Source organism: Narcine bancroftii, chromosome 1, assembly GCF_036971445.1.
Source record: "Narcine bancroftii isolate sNarBan1 chromosome 1, sNarBan1.hap1, whole genome shotgun sequence".
Lineage (NCBI taxonomy): Eukaryota > Metazoa > Chordata > Chondrichthyes > Torpediniformes > Narcinidae > Narcine > Narcine bancroftii.
The window spans coordinates 298,824,330-298,844,922 of NC_091469.1; the positions used below are offsets into that span (position 1 = coordinate 298,824,330).

General features: G+C 37.4%; 1 protein-coding gene and 1 long non-coding RNA gene across 6 annotated transcripts in view; one reads left to right on the top strand and one right to left on the bottom strand.

Moving 5' to 3' along the window:
* The window catches only part of LOC138746782 (uncharacterized), a 32,605-nt gene extending 22,017 nt beyond the window's left edge, over positions 1–10,588 (bottom strand). The window contains exon 1 of the long non-coding RNA XR_011347119.1: positions 10,245–10,588. This is a non-coding gene — a long non-coding RNA (uncharacterized lncRNA). The remainder of the gene's footprint in view (positions 1–10,244) is intronic.
* The window catches only part of kif18a (kinesin family member 18A), a 103,325-nt gene that overhangs the window by 49,522 nt on the left and 33,210 nt on the right, over positions 1–20,593 (top strand). For all 5 annotated transcript variants that reach the window (XR_011347114.1, XR_011347115.1, XM_069905168.1 and 2 more), the window contains exons 12-15: positions 2,809–2,930; positions 5,946–6,181; positions 8,313–8,393; positions 8,483–8,563. Coding sequence is in view for 3 of the 5 variants with exons in the window: in XM_069905168.1 (XP_069761269.1) it covers positions 2,809–2,930; positions 5,946–6,181; positions 8,313–8,393; positions 8,483–8,563 (520 nt within the window). In the remaining 2 variants the exon portion in view is untranslated. The remainder of the gene's footprint in view (positions 1–2,808; positions 2,931–5,945; positions 6,182–8,312; positions 8,394–8,482; positions 8,564–20,593) is intronic.

Genomic DNA, 20,593 nt, shown 5'->3' on the forward strand with positions numbered 1-20,593 from the left:
GATGACACCACTTACTGCTGTGGAAAATCCTAATACCAGCTGTTTTCTTGGAACACCTTCCTTCCTCCCCTGTAACTCTTAATTGACTGTATTGCCTTCGGCCTTATACCATACATAAATAGGCCACTAGTTAAGATTTTAAAGAGTCAATGGGTAGATGATTATTGTAAAAGAAGCTCTCAAATTTGGGTGCTGAAGAACTGTATCAATAGGCCTTTTAACATTGGCAACCCATTAAATTGGCATATGAATGACCCGTTTTGAAATGCCGGTAGGGCTGTTCACCTTCGACCAAAAAAATCCTGTTCCATGCACCATTTCACATTACCAACCCAGTGTCGCAAAGCTAATGGGAGCCGAGCCTACAGCAGTGTCATCCTGAGCGGCAGTAAATGCTTTGTTCTATAGGGAGGCTACCCGCACCTCACTCCATCCCCTCACTCTGGGTTTGGGGGAGGGGAGAGTGTGGGTGTTATGAGTGAAAAAACAAATTTGATTAGTCTCAAAAGTAAGGACTCTGAATGCAGTTTTATAGTAAATGATTTGATTTACAAAGGACTGGTGTGGGAAAATGGTAACAGGAATAAAACATACAAACGTGGGAAAGTCGCACCAATAATGAAACACACATAAAAATGGTATTTTGCCACCCAACCATTAGAACTGCTAGAAGTAATTGAGGACTTTTTTTAAACTCAATTTGATGAACAAGTTCCTGTTGTTCTCATTCTGCACTCTTTCCTTTTAAAATATTTTTATTAATTTGATAGAGAAATATTACATGTATATATTGTTTAGATATTAATTATATAGATTTAAATTATGTAATACAGAATGAGTCATCTATAAATTATACATCCTCAATGATTTTCACTTTGAGAATTGAGAATTTCACTTTGTATTCTAATACTGAGATATACATTGTGGTAATCTAAATAAACTAATCTCTTCTCGTGTAGAAACAACAAAAATAAAGAATAAAAGAAAAGCAAAAAAGGAAGGAAAAAAAATCTCCCATACTAATCTAACCTGCACTTTCTTTATATGCTAGTTAACCGTATTCTCTGCTGTGATCTCACCTTTTTGCTCTTTCCATTTCCTGCTTTTTTTAAGAATCTCCCACGCATGCAAGAATGCCATTAGCATGTCCCTAATGGGACCTTGCATACTTGGTCACCCATTCACACTGGAGGGGTTCGAAATGATACTGGGTCACCCGTTCACACTGGAGGGGTTCGAAATGATCCAGACTCTGATCTCTACCTCCCTAGGTGTGTCAGTCCTAGGTTGATTTGGGACCCCCCACCCATAGCGGTTTGGGAGTGTTCACACTGGCAGGTGACCTGGTACATTGCTGGTTAATTCCCACTTTCAAGTGCCAGTGTGATTAATGAGATTCTAATAACCAGAAGTAAACAGTATGACACTATGCATAAGAATGATAATGGGTAGATTCAGTAGGTCCAGTATGATTAAAGATGTATTACAAATTAACATAGTAAAATTTAAGTATCTTGTTTCCTTGAGTCATGCAGCTCTGAAACAGACTGTTTAACTATCAGGTACCCATTTAATCCCATTGAGCAGCCATTGGACCAGAGCATACTATGCTTTGACATTTCAAATGCTCTTTAATTTTTGAGAGTACCTACCTTTACACCACCTTGGAGTGCAATTAACACTTCAATCATCCTCTGACCTCCTAAATTTCTGACTCTTCGCTTTTAGCCTGTACCCTGAGGAAAGGTTTCTCAGCATCTACCATATCCAAGCCTTCCATAGTTTTGTATGCTTCTGTCATGTTGGCCCTCACTCTCTTCTGCTCAAAGTTTAACCAAACCAGCTTATCCAATCTTTCCTCATAACTAAAGCTTTGCATTCTGACAGCAACCTGGGAAGTTTCCCCTTTTTCAATGTTATCACTTTTTTATAATGTGACTAGAACTACTCACCATATTTCCATCTGTGATTGAACTTATGTTTTATAAAGTTCCGCACAATCTCCCTGCTCTAGTACCCGACCTCCTTTGTTAAGTAAGGCAACCATCTGATTTCCTTCTATATCACCCTGTCTGCGTGTGCTGCTTCCTTCAGGAAGGTGGGCATGGACGTAAAGATCTTTCTGTTCCTCAATATTCCCCAGGTTCCTGCTATTGGGTTTATGTTCCCCCCCCCCAAAAAAAAGCATTAGCTCACACTTGGGATTAAATTCCATCTACCTTTGTTCTCAAGTTGAGCAGTTCATCAATATCATTCTGTAATGCAAGACTATTATTTTCACTCTTGTCTTTTGTAAATCATCTGAAAACTTTATAATCCTATCTCTCACATTCAGGTCTAGGTATATAACAAACAACAAGGGTTTTGCCATTGATCCTTGTAGCTCATTGCTGATCACAGACTTCCAATACCAAAAGTACCCCCCACCACCTTTCCAAAAAAAAAAATCACCTCCATTTCCCTTTACTAAACTGTGGGCTCTAAACTTTTTTGGATCAGGATTGTGGAAATCTTGTTAGAGGCCTTACTGTTGTCTTTTCAAGCTCCATCAGTTGGACTGCCTTCGTCAATATATTTAGTGGCCTCTTCAAAAAAAGTGATCAAGCTGTACAACTTTAATGGGGAGGATCTATCACTAGTTTGGAATCTTATTTATTAAATGTATTTGCATTGTAATCTTTTGCATGCTCTACTCTCGAGTTTTCACACTGGATGTCACTTGTATTTCTAGCTGTTTGTGCATTTTGATTTGATGCAAAATGTTGATTGCACATAGCACATTTGTTCCAAGAAAAATATTTTTAACAGGTCCTGAAGCAAGAACTACAATGCTGCCATTTAAAGATGGAAGTAATGGACTTAAAACGACAAATTCAGAGCATGGATCGTTTGTGTTGTCTCCAAAAACCAGTGAACAGAAGAGCAGAAAAGTAAGTCTCTCAATCACATATGTCATTAAGATATTTTGCATTTAATTTGCAATTTAGTAATAAACTGGTTAAATTGCAAGCATAAGCAAAAGCTTACTACAGCATTTAAAGGAAATGAAGTAAAGCTTTATATCCATACCTCATAATTTTTCACATTAAAGTAAATGGATAAGAAGCACAAGGATGTACCAGAAAATCCTCCTTTCAAAGCACAGGCATTCCTAATGTCAGACCATTGATCTGGATTTCCCAGAATAGTTTGAGGTACAGGTTCAATCAGTCCAAAGATTTAAATGAAGTGCAATGTCTTAAAGATGAAAGATTGATTTCACTTCTTGAACTAATTTAATTTGTTTGAACATATTTAATTGCCTTTATTGCATTATGACTAACTCTGCTTTAATTTTTTTTAATTGTTTTATTAGACTAATTAATGTTTGGTCACTTGGGATATGTAAACATCAGAAATGAAAGAACAAAGGACCAGAAGTAGGTCACTCGGCCTGTCCTACCATTCAATCTGATCATGGTTGATTATTCACATGCATTTAATTTCTTTAATATTTTGACATCTGATAAGCCTGGAAGTCCAGGCTGCCAAGACTTTCCATTTGTGATCCTATGTCATCTGCTCCAGGCCTCTAGTCAGGTCAGATCTAGCTTTATAGATCTTGAACCAGTGAATGTCTCATCTTGGTGAAAGTGCAGATTTTGAAATGTGGAAGCAGAAAGTATGGACTGCTTTGTCACTTCTAAGGATTTCTAGATAAATAAATTGTATTTCTTGACATTTTTTCACATTAAGAAGTATTACATTATCACATATCACAGTGGCACCCCATGGCTGAGTGCTTAGTCCCCTGCTTTATTCCCTCTGTAATCATGACTGTAGCCAAGTTTGTCTCTAATGCAATCTATAAATTTGTAGATGACTCCACCATTGATTGCGGAATAACTGGAAGTTATGAGTCGATACAGAATGGAGATCAAGTGTCTGGTTGGGTGGTGCAAGGACAACAATCATACTCTGAACATCACCAAGACCAAGGAGTTTTTTGTGGATTTCAGGAAGGAGGCCAAGGGATTACACCCCTCTCTGCATAGATGGGAAAGGGGTGGAGAGCGTTAGTGGCTTAAAGTTTCTGAGAGTCCATATCTCTTTGAACTAGCACATCAAGCCAACTGATGGACCTGACTACGTTTGCTAACTTTTGCATTCCTGAACACTCAGATTATCAAATCAGGCTGTGATGCCACCAGTCAGTATATTTTTCCACAATACGATTGTAGAAGTCTGACTTCTCATCCATAGTTTGTTGAATAACAAACTTCTACAACTGTATTGTGGAAAATATACCGACTAGTGGCATCACAGCCTGATTCGATAATCTGAGAGCCCAGAAATGCAACAGCTAGTAAACGTAGCCAGGTTTTGACCTCTCATCCATTAAGGCATCCAAGTGAGTTGCTGCCTCAAAAAGGCAACCAGCATCATAAAGGACCACCTCTTCTCTGCTACCTTCAGATTGTCTGAAGTCTGAGGACCAGCATCCCTCAGTTCAAGAACAATTTCTTTCCAATGGCTATCAGGCTCTTGCATCTCCCATTGTTACACTAATTGTAGACTGGTCCATCCCGACAAAAAAAAAAACTAACTACACAAGAGGGGCAAACCAGAGATGTATGATCCAATGATCTTTGGGGGGAAATCCAGTGGAGTGGGTGAACAAAATTTAAATTCCTGGGAGTCGCTTTTTTTTTCAGGACCTTTCCTGGCCACAACTCGAGTATTATCATGAAGAAAGTGCATCAGCAACTTGACTTTCTCAAGAATTTGTGGTTGTTTGGTGTGATATTGAAAACTTTGGCAAATGTGTACAGATGTGTAGTAGAGAATGTCCTGACCAGCTGCATTACACCTTGGTGTGGAAACACCAACATATCTGAGCAGAAAGCCCTGCAAAAAGTAGTGGATACATCCCAGACAAAATTCTCCCCACTGTTGAGAATATCTATATTGAATGCTGCTGTTAGAGAGCATCCACACTACCCAGGACATGTTCTGTTCTTGCTGCTGCCATCACGAAAGCGGTTATAGCTGCCACAAGATTCATACCACCAGTTTCAGGAACAATTGTTACCTCTCCACCATCAGACACCTAAACTCAAACTCAATCAGACTCATTCAAGGACTGTTTTAACGTAATTTATTATGAATATTTATTTTATGTATTGTACAGCTTTGTTTACACTTCTTTCTTTGCTTCTGTTTCTCTCTCTTGAGTAAAGTTCTTTTTGCACTACCAGTAAGTAGAAATTCTGCCTGCCCCACAGGAAATGAATCTCAGGATTGTATGTGATGTCATGTATATACTCTAACAATAAATCTGAACTTTGTAATGCCACATTTTTCTTGCACAATGGTAATTGAATATTTATCTTTGTAATCTAATGTGTACTCTCTTTATGAAACACTTGTTCATCTGCAGCAAGCAAAAATTTCAGTGCATATGTAAATTGTACAATGTCATTAAACTCATTAAATATAGTGTATTCCTTTGAAAAGGAAAAATCCATTTTGAATGGAAGAACATGGAATGACAGGAAATCTCCAACATCGTCATTACCATTAAATTGTGTTGGATGGTGGCATTGTTAAATAAAGTTACAGTCTTCAGTCTACTTGATTATAGAGTAAAATCAAGTCCCAGTAATTATTTGAACCCTATGTTTTTACTAAATCAATAAACAACCAAACAAGAATTTCTTTATCATTTTAGCTTGATATTAGAAAAAGAATTTTGTCAAAATCTTTTGTGATTAACGTAGGAGTGCTAGGTTTATTCTGTAGGAACATCCCAATTTAGCAAATATGAATAAAGTTTACTGAATTGGGGAAGATGCTGAGTTTAAGTTTTTTTTAAAAAGTAAAATGCATTGTATGAAATCTCGTACTGTTTTACACGTTGTAGCTTAACTTCAGTGTAATTATTTGTCTTGCTCTCACCTTTACAGGCTTGTGAACACTTTACTTCCTGCATTGCACCAGCAATATCAAACATTAAAAGAAGCTGGACTCGCTTCAGCAACTGCCAAGGGCAGGTTTGCAGAAGTGGAACAGTTATTAAAAGATGAGAATGTGAATATCTGGGAAGATCAGATTACAGAATTGCCTGAGCAGATATCTGATCAACTAAATATTGACATCAAAAAATTCTCACAACTCTGCTACTCTCAGGATACACCATGCAGTACGTAAACAATTAACTGATCTTTGATTGTAATTAAATATTACTTCACTCTATCAATTAATTTTGGTGGAAAGTTTATTGCAAAATAGAATTGTTTTTTGGGCAAATTTTGCTGCTGGACAGGAGAGTTTTAACATTAACTGTAGTTTTGACTTTACACTTGTGAATAAATAGCACCTATTCATAGTTGATTTTATTTGCAAGCTAAATAAAGTGGTATGTAGAGGAAAATTAGTTGCCAAGAATGTTTGATGCATTTTATAGAACATTAATGCTGATAGACCAAAGTGTTTGGCCTGGAAGTCAGCCTGAAGAAAACGGAGGTCCTCCATCAGCCAGCTCCCCACCATGACTACCAGCCCCCCCACATCTCCATCGGGCACACAAAACTCAAAACGGTCAACCAGTTTACCTATCTCGGCTGCACCATTTCATCAGATGCAAGGATCGACAATGAGATAGACAACAGACTCGCCAAGGCAAATAGCGCCTTTGGAAGACTACACAAAAGAGTCTGGAAAAACAACCAACTGAAAAACCTCACAAAGATAAGCGTATACAGAGCCGTTGTCATACCCACACTCCTGTTCGGCTCCGAATCATGGGTCCTCTACCGGCATCACCTACGGCTCCTAGAACGCTTCCACCAGCGTTGTCTCCGCTCCATCCTCAACATCCATTGGAGCGCTTTCATCCCTAACGTCGAAGTACTCGAGATGGCAGAGGTCGACAGCATCGAGTCCACGCTGCTGAAGATCCAGCTGCGCTGGGTGGGTCACGTCTCCAGAATGGAGGACCATCGCCTTCCCAAGATCGTGTTATATGGCGAGCTCTCCACTGGCCACCGTGACAGAGGTGCACCAAAGAAAAGGTACAAGGACTGCCTAAAGAAATCTCTTGGTGCCTGCCACATTGACCACCGCCAGTGGGCTGATATCGCCTCAAACCGTGCATCTTGGCGCCTCACAGTTTGGCGGGCAGCAACCTCCTTTGAAGAAGACCGCAGAGCCCACCTCACTGACAAAAGGCAAAGGAGGAAAAACCCAACACCCAACCCCAACCAACCAATTTTCCCCTGCAGCCGCTGCAACCGGGTCTGCCTGTCCCGCATCGGACTTGTCAGCCACAAACGAGCCTGCAGCTGACGTGGACTTTTACCCCCTCCATAAATCTTCGTCCGCGAAGCCAAGCCAAAGAATGCTGATAGAATGAGTAAATAAAGGAATATGAACTTCTTTACAAAACTAAAGCTGCTTTTTTCCATCATTTTGAGTTGCTAAGGAGCACAACGAGTTGGCTTTGAGTTTCCCCTTAAAGTTTGGATCCAGAAAGAGCAGGAATCCTTCACTTGTCAGAATTTTTATTTATTATTCCATGGGCATCAAAGAATATTTTAGTGGCTAAGGAAAGTGGAATGGAGTATTTTGTGCCATTCTGCCTTCATTCTTTAGGATAAGTTTCAAGATCTTAAGAGAGCATAAAGGGGATTCATTAAAATTATAGTGAATCTTCAGTTAGATTGAGAAAATAATAAAGCTGGAGTTTATTTTGCTATAAACATGGTTATAGCTAATAAAATTGTTCAAAACCATGAAGTATTTTAAGGTAAACAAGTGAAAACTGCTTCCAATGGCTGGAGGTCAGACATCGATTTAAGGCAACTGGCAAAAGACCAAAAGATAAAGTAAGAAGGATTCTTTTGTACAGCACTCATACAATACCTGTGACATGCTTAAAGCAGTTGAAATAGTAACATTTAAAAAATGAAATAAATGTATATTCTGCAAAAAAAATTAATATATTCTAACCAATTTCTGAATTTGCCTTTGCAAGAGCAGTTTTAAAGGTTTAAATAATTTTTTGTACTAAGCTTTTGTCAAGTAGATTAAATGAATGCACAACTGTGTAAATATTGTCAATTTGTTGCTGCAGTTTGCAAAGATTATGATTCAAAGGTTTATTTCATAAAATTGTACAATTCATAGCATGTCAATATATCAGGCAAAAAAAAAACAAAAGATTTTTGAAGTCCATATGTGCTAGATACTTGAATGACATTTTGTTACTGTTGAGGTTCTAAGTGTATTTGCACCAGGTGGAAAAGGGCTCAGCTTTATTTTTCTGTGTTTAGGTTCAAAAAGAATGAGTAATTTGCATACAAAAAACATAGAAGTCAAGGACAGATCCCCTGATCAGCTAAAACTATCAATAGGTAGGTGGAATGTTCTCTTTGTATCAATACGTGAAATATTACTTGTATCTTTGGTGGAAAAGGGCTCAGTTTTATTTTTCTGTGTTTAGGTTCAAAAAGAATGAGTAATTTGCATACAAAAAACATAGAAGTCAAGGACAGATCCCCTGATCAGCTAAAACTATCAATAGGTAGGTGGAATGTTCTCTTTGTATCAATACGTGAAATATTACTTGTATCTTTGGCTCTTTACATGTTTTAATACTAAAATATAATTGTCAGTGTTCCATGTGGCTAGAAATTTATGGATTCAGAATGTGGGTACAATTATCCTTTTGTTTTTAAACAGCGCATCAGCTAGCTTTGCATTTTTTAATTCAAGAAGCCCTATGTTAAGCTTGGTCTGACCAGTAATCTAAAGCTGTCCAGCTCAGAAAACTAATGGCTTTAAAGTTTTCCTCTGAACAATGAGCAGATTAATATTAATAACTTTTAATGTTCATTAGCATGAGTAAATGAAGGAATATGAACTTCAGTATATTCCTTCAGACTCAACATGTCAGGCAACATCCATGGACAAAAATGGGCAGTCACTTTCAGGGGTTAGGACACTTCTTTAAGATTCCAACATTTCACAGTGCACAATGTTGCTGAAGAAATTCAGCATCCATAAAAAGCAAAAGGCAGTTGAAGTTTCAGGCCTGAAGGCTTTTACAAAAGTGCTGAAAATCTGGCTGATGCCAGAATAGAAAAGTGGGGGCAGGGAAAGAACACAGGCCAACTGGTAGGAAGATACAGGTGGAAGGGTGAAGAAAAAAGCTTACAAGTGATGTGGTTGGGGGGGGGGGGGGGGAGAGAGAGTGGAGAATTGAGAAGGATAGCTCTGGTGGAAGGAATGGAAATGGTGGAGAACTGAGGAAAGGGAGACAGGGATGAGGGAAAGAGACAGGGAAGTGACCTATCATGGGCACATCACCTGACTTATCAGGAAGGTGCAACAGTGACTGCATTTCCTGAGAGGACTGACATGAACAAGGGTACCAGCCACCATCGTGTCAACATTCTACACGAGCTCTCTCGAGTCTTGGCTGGCTGCATCACAGTGTGATGGTTGCTGCAGAGAATTGGATTGGAGGTTAATCCACAGGACTATAAGAGTGACAGAGAGGATCACTGGCATCCCACTCCTCCCCCCAACCCACTTGACATTATTTACTGGGATCGTTGTCTGAAGAGGGAGCACAAAATCGTTGAGTACCTCTATCACCCCGCACATAGCATCTTTCATCTACTCTAATTGAGAAAGAGGTATATGAGTATCAGAGCTAGGCACCACCAGGCTGAGAAACAGTTTCTTCCCACAGGCAGTGAGAATGCTGCATGACCCAAGGAACTGCTCACACATCAGTAATATTTCCAGAACAATGTATTTTTTAAATGGGTATTTGTCCTGCATATGCATTGTTTGTCTATATGTGTGTCATGACTGTTTGTGTTTTGCACAGAGGACCAGAGTTTTGTCAAGTTGTACTTGTGCAATCAAATGATGATGATTTTGAACTGTCCATGGTCTTGTACTGCCAAATTGAGGGCATCTTTAATTTGGAGGACAATATCTTGTATTCTATGACAGTCATCTCCAAACAGAAACATTAAGTGCCTTGATGAAGAGCTCAAGCCCAAAAAGTTGGATATGTATTTTTAATCTTTTCTCTATAAAGTATACTGTTTGACCTGATGAGTTTCTCTAGCGTTGTTTTTACTTAAATCGTGTAACTTCAGACTTTCATATTTTACTAAGATCATGCCTTTTTCTTTTTATGGATGGTACATGACCTGAGTTTCTCCAGAACTTTTGTGTTCTGCACTTACCCCAGCAGCTGCATATTTCTTCTTTACCTCTGCAGTGCTTTTGTTTTGCTGTAATCTTCTTGTAATTGGGAGTGCTAAATCACCTTCCAGGCAAGTCCAAAACAAGCAGCCAAACAATTCATTGAATAGACATGATCTTGTACAGCAAAAAGTTTGTTTGTATTAGTGCTGCAGGCAAAATACAGTGGATGCTAGACTTCTAAAATAGAAACAGAAACTGCTGAAAACACTGAACAGGTCAGCAATGCCTTAAGCAAGTAAAATAAAGTTAACATTCAAAGTCACTTGGCCTTTCATTAAAAACTGCTGAAGGGAAGATGAAGGGTCTGCTTTGTGGAAGAACTTTCCAGCAAGAAAAAAATGAGTGTAAAGGTAATGATTGTGACATCATAATTTCTGAAATAGTTTCTTTACTTCCATCTGCACTTTCATTCAAATACCAGATTTTTTGATTCAGTCTGATTAATTTACATATGGGACATTATACTTTAATATCCAAATTAGAATTGGAGCATCAGAGGTTCTTGTTGAGTTCTCTGACTTTTGATAAATGTTCAAATATTTTGACTTCATCTTCATGAAAAGCCCTGATATTAACAGGTAACTATGATTGACCGTAGCACAACCCTTTTGGAATGTCTTAAATAACCATTTTTGGTTGATGCTAGAAATTTGTACCATCTAGTCTTGAGACTACTTCTTCAGAGAGCATTAGGGTGATCATGGAGTGAAAAATAAAAAAAATTCAAAATAGTAAAAAATTGGGTAATGGTTCTGCGTAAACAAATGTAAATTATTGGATTGAGTCCTACTTCAGTACAGAAGGAAGCCTTGTTCCATGCCTTGGCCTAACAGAACAAATTCTTCATTCTATTCACCTCTTTTTCTCTCAACTCTTTCCCCCCCCAATTTCTTCTCTCTCTTGTGCTTTTTCCCCATGCATTATTAGCCTGTTATCTAAACGCTTTTGTTTGGGGCAGTGGGTGGGATCTCACACAGCCACAGGAGTTGGGAGTGGACAATGTAACATTCACTTCAAGGGTAAAACAGTGGGTTTTTTCATAAAATAACATTTAAATATCTTTAAGAATTTTTTGTTTGCTTGCAAACAATTCAGATAAAAATGAATCCATTCTTGAAGCTGTTTGTCCAGAGAACTGTCAGAACAATTGGTTTAAGACAGGAATACCCACATTTAGAAGCAGGCTACTTTAAGGATGATCATAACAAGGATACCTTCAAGTGTTCAAAACACTTGAGACAGATGACGTCAAGAAAATTCTACATAATACCTGCCAGTCTGCTTCATTTGTAAGTGCAGTCAAAAAATGCATCTTCCATTGACAAGCTATCCAAGCTCACTATTATTTGTACTAGAAATCCTTTGTTTACTTGCAGAGTGTCTCCAGGCAGTCTTCCACTACATTACCCAGCTTTTCTAGCTGAGTATAGGCCTGGTGAATTGAAATCAATGGGCCCAATTTTCAGGATATTTTAAAGGCCAGTTAAATTCCACCCTATTCTTTACCAACAGTCAAAATAATTTAGAGATGTCTAAATATTGGGGGAAAAAAATTGAAAACAATTTTTTTTTAAGTTGAAAATAATAGAGCACCAGGAAGGAATCAGAATCTTTACAAAAACTATGTAAATCAAGATAATCAAGACTGCTTTTATTATCATTTTGGTCGTTTAGGGATATGTTTTAGACTACTCTTATGAAGTTTCCAGTTCTGACATTAGACCATTGAAAAGTTTTCTAATTAACTTCCAAAAGATATGGGGTCCATTTATGGACAATTATCATAATCTTAAGAATTGGCATTGTTCTGAAACTTTGATGCTGTGCTGGCCATTTCCAAGTAGTTGTCATTTGGTTCCTATATGTTAACTTTTAATTTTGCTTAGTGGTAAGGGGTTTTGAATTTTAAAAAATACTGTTTTTTTTTTCTTTTGGGTTTTTTGTGTGGTTAATTCTATTCTTCAACATGATTTTGCTCTGGATTTTTTTAATCATGGAAAGCTTTTTTCTTTTGAATCTTGTAGCACAATATATAACTGCACTGTTTAAGTATTTATAATATAAACACTAATAAAAATCATTTTTGAAAGTTTTCTAATTATAAAATTCTACCATTTATAATATAATCCAAACCAAACAGTTGTTTTCTGAATATACGTGGTTCAATTTATATCTGAAAGGCTTCAAAGCAGTTGATGCCATTACCATGTTCAACATTTTCCAAGCTTCACCCTCACTGACATGATCAGTGGTCCAATTTTGCATCGGTGTGATTTCATCTGGATATGATCGCTAATGGGACTTGTTCAGATTACACAGATTTTTAATTGGATAGCTTTTTATTTTTAAAAAAAACTATGCAACCCACTGACCTTGAGTACATATCAGATCCAAAACCAAAAGTGAACATTTTAAAAACTGCACGTGCTGAAAATGAGAAATAAACATGCAAAATCTTTAAGCAGTATCTGCAGAAACAGAACAGTTAATGTTTCTGGTCGGAACAACTTAAAACATCTTTTTACAATCTGTCATTTTCTGGGGTACAGGATTTCCGTTTTAACTCAATACTTGGGATCAACACATTTATCGAAAATCCATTCACCTAGTTTTAAACAAATCAGTATGATTAAAATTGCTGCCTTTAGAGATGCACTCAACCTTCTCTAAATGGAAGGAGTTTATTTTTGTTCTTTTCCTCTTTGTATTCTTGTATAGCTTCTATGTTATTTGTAGAAGCTGCACAATTAGAACTGTAAAAAAAAATGTTTAAGTGCTTTCTTTTAATATCAAACAAAAACACCATTAATAGCACCTATCAGTAAATATTTTTTTCTCGTGTGGCACCAATACAGAAATGTGTTTCTAATGTAGTATGCTTTCCCTTTGTTTAATTTGATGATTAAAAGTAGTACTTTGGAAATAAATTACCTTTATGTACTTTTTCCGTGTCTATTTCCCATTACAGTTGTCTTCCCCCTGCTGTTCATTGAAAGCAAGAACTTGAGCAATTTTATATAATAGGGTACTTTCATAATACTGTATAATACTGTATGGTCTACGTTTGTAATTAAAGAACTCCACTTTCTTCATTAAAAAGCACTGAAATGTCAGTAAAACAAAATTAAGGTAAACTTTATAATGATTAAAAATCATAAAATTGTTACCTGAGGTGATGTTTATATTCTCACGTATGATTTTGCACTTTGTAAACCGTGAGGCACTAATTGGAAAGCTCTAACATTTTTAATTTTTCCCATTTAAGTAAGAAATGCAATTAAATGTTTGCAGCAAGTTTAAACTTGTATGAAACATTATTTTAGATTACATCATCCACTAATTGGTATTGAGAACACTCTCATACAAATGAGTATATTATTGTTCTGCCAAGCAAAGTCTTTGCTTTATCATTGTCCCTCAAAATTTTAACTATCATGTGCGATCTTAAAATTCTGTTCTATTTAAAGAAACTAAAGCCTCAATTCTTCCCTTATTTTAACATTTCCTTTGTGTTCTGAGCAATTGCCCCTGATGATCTGCCCAAGATCTTGTGATTCTATCGTTGCCCCAATGCCCTACCACTTTGTTCTTTTACTTAAACATGTGCTTGATATCTCCTGTTGCTTTGCTCCATAATACACATAAATACATGTATTTACTGAGATCAAAGTAGGGGAAAAATTTAGTTTGGGTTTCTTTTCATTGTTCTTTGAACAAGATCTTGCTAATCCTTGTCTTCCCAGTCTTTGGCACTTTTCAACTCTCATACCCCTTGCATGTCAAAAGAATAATCTATTGGACAAACTCAGTGAGTTGAGTGGCATCAGTGGGAGAAAGAATTGTCCAAGTTTTGGGTCAGAACCATTTATGGCTGAGAGTGCAGAGAGAAGATGACCAGTAGAATTGGGACAGGGTTAGACAGGGGCCCATAGGGGATTGGTGAGCCAGGGAAACATGAAGATGAAAGACAGATGGGAAGGCAGTGTGAATTTGAGAGACTGAAGCAGATAAAGGAGAAAGGAGAGAGAAAAGAGGGTGTCTGGTAAATGAAGATGAAAGCCCACAAGGGGATGAGTAAGAGAATGGAGAATCAAGTTTAAAAAAATAAATTGTGAATTTGAAATATTTGTTTTTACTGTTTTTCTATACATTGATAAATTTCAAATCTATGTGATCCCCCAGATGCTTGTACTCTAATTTTGTTAAATTTTTGTGGCACCCTATCAAATACTACTTGTAAAGAACTACATCCATTGGTTTTCTTATCTATACAGTATATACTCATGTAATAGTCTATCTTGTGTAAAAGTCGACCCCCCCCCATTCCTGTCTTTTTTTGGCCCTGACTGTCTGGCCACCAGAGCACTTTGACAAATGCAGGTGCTTACTGTTGTCAAAAGTAGTATCCATGTAATTGTTGACCTCCCCCTCCATATTTGACCCAAAAAAATTGGTCCACAAAACTCAAATTATTGAGTTATTAGTTGATACAATTCAAGGAAAATCCAATAGATTTGCTAGATGTGATATCCCTTTCATCTATATTTCTGTCAACTTTACCAAATCCTACTATCATTCCCTAACCACATTGTTGCAATTTAATAACTTGCAACTTTCACAGTTCTCCTCTGTAATCCTTGCTGGCTTGGACATAGCAGCACTTTGAGAAACTGACATATCTTCTCCCTCCCTACACTGGCTGCTTTGTCCATCACGTTGACATGGCTGGTCTAAGGACAGATTGTCAGAGCTGTTGACTCCTAAGAACGGTCTTCAACTTTTTGCCATTGATATAGACAGTGAATTGATGTGTATTCTTCATTAGCTCCTTGGTCTTTTTAACATTGAGGGGGAAGTTGTTCTGACACTAAACCACTGGACCTCTATTTCTTCCTTGTATTCCATCTTATCGTTATTTGAGATCTTGCCTATTACGATGATGTCATCTACAAGTTGGAGCCATTTTTGACAGTGCAGTCATGGAAATATGCATCATTGCAGACCACTAATGTTTAGGGTGATGGTGAAGGAGATTCTTCTGATCCTTAAGGATCTAGTTACTGAGGGAGGGACTGAGACCAGGGTCCTAGTATTTGGGACAGTGGTGTTGGAGGTGAGCTGTAGATGATGGATAGTAATTTGACATGGGTATAGAATATATGGGCAATAAGTATTCCAGCTTCCTGAGAGTTGTTAGAAATGAAGATTAAATGAGTCTCCTTGCCAGTGAAATGTCTTGAGAGATGCTTCAATGACCAAGATAGCAGCAGAGCTGCTGGTGTGCACTTGTGAGCAGAGATGCAATCTCTCAGCATTTTTATACAGTGTCCTCCAGCTCCATGCAAATTTAAAATTGCCTGTCAAACGGGTCCAGTGGTGATTTTGTACATCTAAGAGCTGGAGGCTGCCACTCTCAAGGATTGGGACTCCTGAGAAAATGGGAGAGCACTCCCACCTCTCCACCCAATTGAGAAGTGCGAGAGAACCCACAGGATGGGAAACCAACATATTGCACTGGCCAATGGCCTTACTCCATGCTTCTAGCAGCTGGCTTTTGGGAACAGGTATCAAGACCTGGATTTCTGAGGATGACAATGGCATGTGCAACTCCTGAAGAGCCTTTGATTCAACTGCAGACCAGGACATGAACTAATATGGTCAGGGAGGTTACTGAGTGTAGGAGGACATGGTGGAGTCCACAAATACTGTTTCTGAAAGGATGTTCTTTTGTTGCTTTCTTGGTCATGGATTTCTTGATACTGCACCTTTAATTCTTGAGTGCCTTGACAGAGCAAACAAAGGGATTTTTGAGTGTTTTGTCTACATGACAATAAATGGAAATCTTGATTCAATGAAATCAACCATTTTTACATTCTGCTCTCTCTAAGATCCAACATGTATGACCTCTTAAATGTTTGTCCCATTTCCAATGAATGGGTGTGTTCCATTCCATTTCCTCTTCATTTGGTTAAAATCAACTGTGGGTGAATCGTAATCGTATAGACTGCAGTAGTTTAAAAGATGAATTATTGCCATCTTGGATAATCAAATATTAGCAATAAATACAGACTTGACTGCCCCATCCTCAACAATACAAGTGAAGAAATGAAAACTAAATTATTTCTGCACAGCCCCTAGCTTTTGGCCAGGAGCAAGTTTGTTATATATGAGAAATATGTCTTTACAAATCAAAATTAGAGATTAAACCTCTGCATTATGTTTCCAGGAAATAATTATTATTCTGTCAATTGCTCTCCTGGTCATAATTCATCAATTTGGTTTGGAGCTGATGTATTAAAGATGAATTCTTGATATAAAGTGAGAATGATTTTCTTTGACAAAACATCAATATGCTAGACTTGCTTGGGGAGCCAAGTAAATGGTGATGAGATGGGGTGGAGTGCAGGAGGACTTTCTTGTGTTGTGAAGCTCGCAGGGCAAGTCATTCGACTTGTAACAAGGTTGTTAACCAAGTGTTTGTGAAACACAAAAGTCTCCAGACGCTGATATTGTCCCCGATGTATCACTGCAGGAAATCGTCAGGGAAGTAGCACAATCCAAACCATCTTAATTTTCATCGGCATTAACAAAATTGAAAGTTGGCACATTTACTGTACCTTTTTTACTATCTGTAATTAAAGTTGTTCATATCACATTCAAATAAAGAGATAGAATTGAAAATCTACCCTGAAATGTATTAAAATAAGTACACTGAACAATTTTGGGGTGGGGGGGCGGGAGATGTTTTCTTATTTCACTGAATAATTCAAATTCACAGTTGGTTTAGACTTCTGGGATAAAGTGCTTTATAAATGATTCCCTCAACATCTGTCTAATGCAATCAGTGTTCTTCAAAATGTTTTTAGAACCAATTTGAGATGGTTTTGGTGATGGTGCAGGAGCTAAAAACATGAATTGTTCATAATTGTCATTAATAACTTAAAATTTCATAATTGCCTCTGAGTTGTATGTAATGTCATGCATGTGCTCAGGCAATAAAGTGCACAATAAAGTCCTCAACTTGAATTGCAGGAAACATTTGGAATTGTGTTTGAATCTTTAGACAAGTTTAGACAACTGTCGGATCTTTTAAATTTGTAGGTCAATCTAGCTACTAACAGAGTTGTGTTCAGCTGGTAGGCTTGCTGCTCTTTGGATTTCCTCCTGCGAGTACCAATTGAGAGGATCGTGAAACCTGCACACCAACAGTATTTTCAAAATCATGAGGGAATTGCATAAGGTGACAAGAGCAAAACATCCCACACAAAGGAGAGTGAAAATTGGCACCTGCCTAAGTCACTCCTCACTAATTTGGTCAGAAATGCAAAAGTTTTCAAACATTCTGGGACTTTCAATTGCTTTTAAAATATTGAAAAATAAATGAGTATAAAGATCTCAACATTTTTAAAGAAAGATTCATGGCCTTTAAAATATCAGATTTTAAAACTATTCTCTGAAATATTAATGTGCTGGAAAAACTTAGTGGGTCAATTCATGTCCGTAGGAGAAAAAGAATGATGGATGTTTTGACACCAAGTGTCAATCATTCTTTTTCTCCCACTGATGATGCTTGATGTGCTAAAGTCATCTGACATTGTGTTTGATTCCAGATCTCCATGTTCACTTTACATGTGACAGTTTCAACATAAAATAATGTCTAAATTAACAGATTGGTCTTCTATCAATGACACTATTCTATCAATGGGTACTGAGTACCCATTATTATTTGCATTGTGTGAGAAAGTTAACTAAGTAGTGCAAAGTATGAATATTACTGATTTTCATATTTGTTGTGGTACATCTTGATTAATTTGTGAATGGAATGTTGCCCAGTGGAGCCTGGAGTTGATTACCTGTCAACATATCTTCACAAATTAACAAAATTGTGTACATTGTTGATTCCCAAAACTTGTAGAATAAATTGGGAACTGCAGGCTCTGATAGAATGATCTCATAATAATGGAAAAATATCCAGAAAATTCCTAGTAGCTCTTTAAAGTATACTAGTTTCAAGTTTAATTGAAAACGTATCTAAAAGCCTCAAAACTCTGTGCTATAAATATGATTTTTTTTTAAAAATGATGGACATACTCAACAGGTCAGGCAACTCTTGTTTGTTAACTTGGAAAGAGAGGATGGGGAGAACAAAGGAAATGTGACAGAGATCAAGAAACTGGTAACCAAAACTGGTGCCTCGTGCAAGAAAATGAAAAGGCTTGTAAATGGCAGTCAATCTGCCTGAGAGAGAGATAACTAAGGAGTGAATGAACAGAAGAGAGAAGAGCCACCTGCCTCTCCACCCCCCCCACCCACCCACTCCAAATAAAAAATAAACAACTGCTGAAGTTATGAGATTTCTGGGACTCTGGTAAATTGCTAGAGGTGTGGTGGAAAGTGTGCTGACCAGCTGCATCATCAGTATGGGGTCACCAATACCCCTGAGCGTTTTGCCCTCCAAAAGGTCGTGGATATGGCCCAGGACATCAAAGGTAAAATATTCCTCACTATTGAGTACGTCTATAGGGAATGCTGCTATCGCAGGGCAGCCACAAACATCAAAGGCCCACAGCACCCATCAAATGCTCTGTTCTCATTGCTGCCATCAGGAAAAAGGTACAGGTATCACAAGGCTCACATCACCAGGTTCAGGAACATCTACTACCCTTCCACTATCAGATTTCTCAATGACAAACCCAAAGGTTCATTTAAGGACCCTTACTCGTGCACTTTATTGATTTTTTTTTTAATCTGTCTTGCATTGTCAGTTGTTTACATTTGTTATCTATTTACAGTTCTTGATTTGTTTACATGTATATGCTGTATACAGTTTTTTGACTTGCACTATCAATTAGTGGTAATTCTGCTGCATCCGCCAGAAATAAAGAAACTCATTGTTGTATGTGATGTCATGTATGTACTCTGACAAAAAAATCTGAATAAAGAACGCTGAAAAGCCCTGAAGATTCAACAGCATCTGTGGACAAAGGATAACTCAGAACTGACCAAACATTAAAAAGAGAGAAACCCTCAATACTGAAAGTGTGGGAGATATTTGGCTGCCAAGCAACGTCCAGAGAGAGCCAGTGTAGCAGGTCTATGAAAGGTTATTGGCCTGAAATTTCAACTTTGGTACTCCTCCCCACATACGTTGCCCAACTTGCCAAACACCCAGGGCATTTTGTACTTTTCAATCAGGACTGGCCAATCCTACACAAACTAGAAAAGTTAATTAACTGAAAACTGTTGAATCCATCGTTCATCTTCACGATGCTGAGTCACCTTAGATGGAAGATGCAATATTTACTTGACCTTTAGGCTTTGCTGGAAGAGGTCAAAGACCTGTCAGAGTGGGAATGGATTAAAGAATTAAAGTGACAGGCAAATAGAAGCTCAAAATCACTCTTGTAGATGAAGTGCAATGGAAATCCTAATAGATTTGATTTTATTAAATCACCATATCTGGTTTATGAGTAGGGGTTGAAAATAATCAACTCTACTCAAATAAACTGAAATGCATTTTTTTAATTTAAAGTTTCCATACATTTCTGGAAATATTACTCTGATTAAAAATACTGAGGAAAAAAAAACACTTTTAACAATATTCTGTCTGATCAGCAATGTTTTTATGAAGTGTATTACATGGCTTGTGAAATGCATATGCTAAATATTTATTTCTTACATTTCACACTTGTGCTATGATTCCATAAATCTTTTGGTAGCCCAATGATAAATTTGAAAATGACTCAAGTGAAACCACTTGAAAGAGTTGCCAACTAAATATGGAATACTGAATGCAAAGAAATCTGGGGAGTATTGTTAGTTAATATAGTTTTATCAGTGTGCCTTGTCACATTAACATTGGATTAAAGGACATGCTGTATTGTGACTGATTCTAGTTCTGAGCTTTTCTAATGTTATAATAATGTTTTGATTTTTTTTTAATAAGGCATTGAGTTTTAATAAAGTAAAATATATAAAAATGAAACAGTCTGTTAAATCTGAGCATATCTTTTTAAAAAATTTTATTTTTCACATTATGAACCATACTGACCAAAATACACATAAAGATTTCCCTCTTGTATATACACAGTGTCATTTTCTCCCCTTCCCTCCCTCCTTCACCCCCCCCCCCAACCCACTCAACATATATGATACATTAAACCCTTTAAACAATGTCCTCACACAATGAAAATAAAGAAGAAAATTGTGTCATCTACTTTTACACACTGGGTCAGTTCATTTCGTCTTCTTCTCCTTCTGTCATTTTAGGTGGTGGAGGTCCGTGGTAGGACTTCTCTGTTGTGTTCCATGTACAGTTCCCAAATTT